This window comes from Nestor notabilis, unplaced genomic scaffold, assembly GCF_000696875.1.
Source record: "Nestor notabilis isolate BGI_N333 unplaced genomic scaffold, ASM69687v1 scaffold24685, whole genome shotgun sequence".
NCBI lineage: Eukaryota > Metazoa > Chordata > Aves > Psittaciformes > Psittacidae > Nestor > Nestor notabilis.
In genome coordinates this window covers 1-219 of record NW_009929204.1, presented here as the reverse complement: position 1 = coordinate 219, position 219 = coordinate 1, and the positions used below count along the sequence as shown (strand labels likewise).

General features: G+C 59.4%; 1 protein-coding gene across 1 annotated transcript in view; it reads right to left on the bottom strand.

Annotated features, from left to right (window-relative positions):
* LOC104406021 overlaps nt 1-211 on the bottom strand; it is a gene marked incomplete at both ends in the record, with an annotated part of 1,092 nt that extends 881 nt beyond the window's left edge. The window contains one exon of the mRNA XM_010014887.1: nt 5-211. Coding sequence (XP_010013189.1) covers nt 5-211 — 207 coding nt within the window. The remainder of the gene's footprint in view (nt 1-4) is intronic.
* Nucleotides 212-219: the final 8 nt, after the last annotated feature.

Here is a 219-nt window from a genome sequence, read left to right as displayed (position 1 = left end):
CCTCCCTCTCCAGCAGCAGCACCAGCGTGGGCCATGAGGAATCAATGGCTTCCACAGCTGGGAAAATAGAAGTCCAGTGGATGGCTTTGGGGCTCCCGAGGTCTATCTCGCAGAGGTCCAGGACACTCCGCAGCTCCTGCAGGCCATTGCTCTCCCCCCTGAAGCTGGAGTAGAGCCTGTACACAGCGTCCACGGTGGTCTCGTACTTCTGGAGGTACT